The sequence below is a fragment of the Octopus bimaculoides genome, chromosome 2, assembly GCF_001194135.2.
Source record: "Octopus bimaculoides isolate UCB-OBI-ISO-001 chromosome 2, ASM119413v2, whole genome shotgun sequence".
In the NCBI taxonomy this organism is placed as follows: Eukaryota; Metazoa; Mollusca; class Cephalopoda; order Octopoda; family Octopodidae; genus Octopus; species Octopus bimaculoides.
This window is the reverse complement of record NC_068982.1, coordinates 87,404,982-87,408,064: the sequence shown is the minus strand read 5'-3', so window position 1 is coordinate 87,408,064 and position 3,083 is coordinate 87,404,982. Positions and strand designations below refer to the sequence as shown.

Sequence of the window (3,083 nt, the reverse complement as noted above, 5' to 3'; positions counted from 1 at the left end):
ACACACACACACACACACACACACACACACACACACACACACACACACACACACACACACACAAACAAACAAACAAATGTATATATAATTATATATGTATATATAATTTTTAAACTTCTAAAGAACATGAAATAATTTTTTGTGTGTTGTTTGTATATCATCATCATTATCATCATCGTCATCATCATTGTTGTTTAATGTCCGCCTTCCATGCTGGCATGAGTTGGATGGTTCAAGGAGCCTGCACCAAACTTCTGTGTCTGTTTTGGCAGTTTTTACAGCTGGATGTCCTTCCTAACAGCAACCGCCCAGTAGAGTGGTTATATTAATATATTGGTATATTTAATGTGTGTGTGTGTGTGTGTACACATGTGTGTACACGTGTGTGTACACATGTGTGTGCCTGTGTGTGCATTTGTATGTATCCTTGTCTTATTGATGGTTCTAAACAAGCATCACCATTATACAAACAATGTTGTTCTTTCCAGTTTTCTGTGAAAAACATATTTGGTCATAGTTAAATACAACCTTACTTGGAAACTGGTGAGGGTTGATAGCTGTAAGGACATCTGTTTATCGTAAATCTGTCTCAATGAATTCTGTCTGAAAGTTGAAATGATGATGATGATGATGAAGACGACAATGACAATGACAATGATGGCAATGTTGTTGATCAAGAAAAAATCAAGCCTCATTCCTGCTGTAAACTGAACAGCCTTACAAGCCACTGCATCAAGATGACATCACAACTTCTGATGTGCAAATTAGAAACCTTAACCTAGCAATCTAGATAGTTCTCTGCCTATTAGTAAAGAACTCTAGATGTAAGAGATAGAGAGTAATCAATTCATTGACAAATTAACATAAAAAAATATTGATCTCTAACATAGGCTCAGACCTCTGAATTTGAGATGGATATAATCAATTAAGATCAACCAAGATACTGATTTGTACTTATGATCAGCGAAGGAATGAAATGTAAAATTAAACTTTGTGGGATTAGAAATAAGAGGCTTAAAGAAATATTTATTTCAAATTTTGGCACAAGGACATGCATTGACTCCAGTGTTCAACTGGTATTTACTTTATTGATCCTGAAAGGAAGAAAGGCAAAGTCAACTTCAATGGAAATTGAACTCAGAACATAAAGACAGACAAAATACTGCTAAGCATTTTGCCCAGTGTGTTAACAATTCTGCCAGCACACCATCTTCACTCATAAAAAAATATTGGTTTCATATTTTGGCACAAGGTCAGCAATTTCAGTGGAAGGGTAAGTTGATTACATCAACTCAGTATTCAACTGGCACTTATTTTATCCCAAAAGGATGAACAGCAAAGTCAACCTCAACAAAATTTGAACTCAGAACATACAAACAGATGAAATGCCACTAAGCATTTTACCCAGTGTGCTAACTATTCTACCAGCCTACTGCCTTCACACATGAAGAAATATTAAGACTGAAACACCTCACCTCCCACACTGGACCGAGATGCTTCCCATTCTTTGCAGTACACCGCTGGAGTAATGGCTCTCTGTTGCAAAAATTATAGACTGCCACACTGCCATCATATAATCCAGCACAAAGCATGTAACAGTAGACAGGGTGGATATCAAGACACATTACACCACAATCAGTTGAAGTATAGTATTTGGGATAAGATGGATTCTTCAATGTGTAAAGCAATATCATTCCATTATATTGATTGCCAAAGTCATCTGGAATTGAAAATCAAGAAAATAAATAACTTAATACATATATGAGATGTAGTCAAAAAGTATCCAATCTTGATTTTTTTTTTTACAAAATAGTAATACATGAGCAAAATCCGCATGGGTATTAGGTGGCCACATCTTTCCTGAGCATGCGGAAAAATTTTCGGGTCTGTAGGTTGTGCCATTCACCCACAGTGAAGAGTGTGCTGTACAATTTTTCTTTTTGAGTCAAGATGACCAAGCACATTGAGCAAAAATACTATATCAAATTCTGCCAAAAACTTGGTGATATGCAAGCCCAAACTATCAAGAAGATTCAGAAGGCCTTTCAAGATGACGCTATGGGAAAAATACAAATAAAGAAATGATAAAACTGGTTCAAAGATGGTGAAAACATTGGGTGAAAACAACCCAACCTGTGGGCTGCAAAGAATTGGAAACTCCACCATGACAATGCACTTGCTCATTCCATCTGCATCATTCAAGCATTCCTCATCAAGCAAAACACACCACTTGTTTGTCAGGCTTCCTACTCCCTAGACTTGGCTCCGTGTGGCTTTTGGCTATTCCCAAAGCTCAAAAAAAAAACACTCAAAGGGAGATTTGAGTCAACAGAGAACATTAAGCAAAATTCGATGGCACAGTTCTGCAGCATCCCAAAAAGTGATTTCCAGAAATGTTTCCAGCAGTAACAGGAATGCTGGCAGAAGTGTGTAGACTCCCAAGGTAAATATTTTGAAGGAGATTAAATCAAAATGGTGAATTTTTTAATATTACTTGCTTTTTGGCCAAAGGTCGGATATTTTTTGACTACACCTTGTATATGGGTGTATATGTGTGTGTGTGTGAAAATAATATAACATGAAGATGGAGGATATCAGGCTTTTAATAGTAAATCACAACATACATTTCTGCACTGCACACCAGCTTTTGGTGGCTGAGTTTATATTAAAATACCAGTGTTGCCAACTTAAAATCAGCATTTTATACTAAATTTCAGTAGAAAAAATACCAAAAAAATGCTAAATATGACAAAAAATGCTAAAGACTAATTATATCAAAAAGCTTAATTTTTATTTACATTTTTATTTACTTTCTTTAATTATATTCATCATTGAGAAATAATTTCTTGAATTTCACTGATTTGATCACTTTCAGCTACAGTGCCTAGGTCTTGACTTCTATATACATTCAAGGTTCCTATCTTGTTAATTATGTGTTTTGGAATATCAAAGTTTTTGCAACATTTGCCATATCTTTTCAGGCCATATTTTATAGCATAGGAAGATGCATTTTGTTTTTCAATTTTGATTTGATTACACCCATACTAGTAAACAACTGTTCAACTTCTGCATTTGAGTTTGGC

The 3,083-nt window shown here is 35.3% G+C and overlaps 1 protein-coding gene across 6 annotated transcripts in view; it reads right to left on the bottom strand.

Moving 5' to 3' along the window:
• Positions 1-3,083, bottom strand: part of LOC106875787 (dynein intermediate chain 2, ciliary) — a 90,706-nt gene that overhangs the window by 43,410 nt on the left and 44,213 nt on the right. For all 6 annotated transcript variants that reach the window (XM_014924063.2, XM_052978414.1, XM_052978417.1 and 3 more), the window contains one exon: positions 1,476-1,720. In XM_014924063.2, the coding sequence (XP_014779549.1) occupies positions 1,476-1,720 (245 nt within the window). The remainder of the gene's footprint in view (positions 1-1,475; positions 1,721-3,083) is intronic.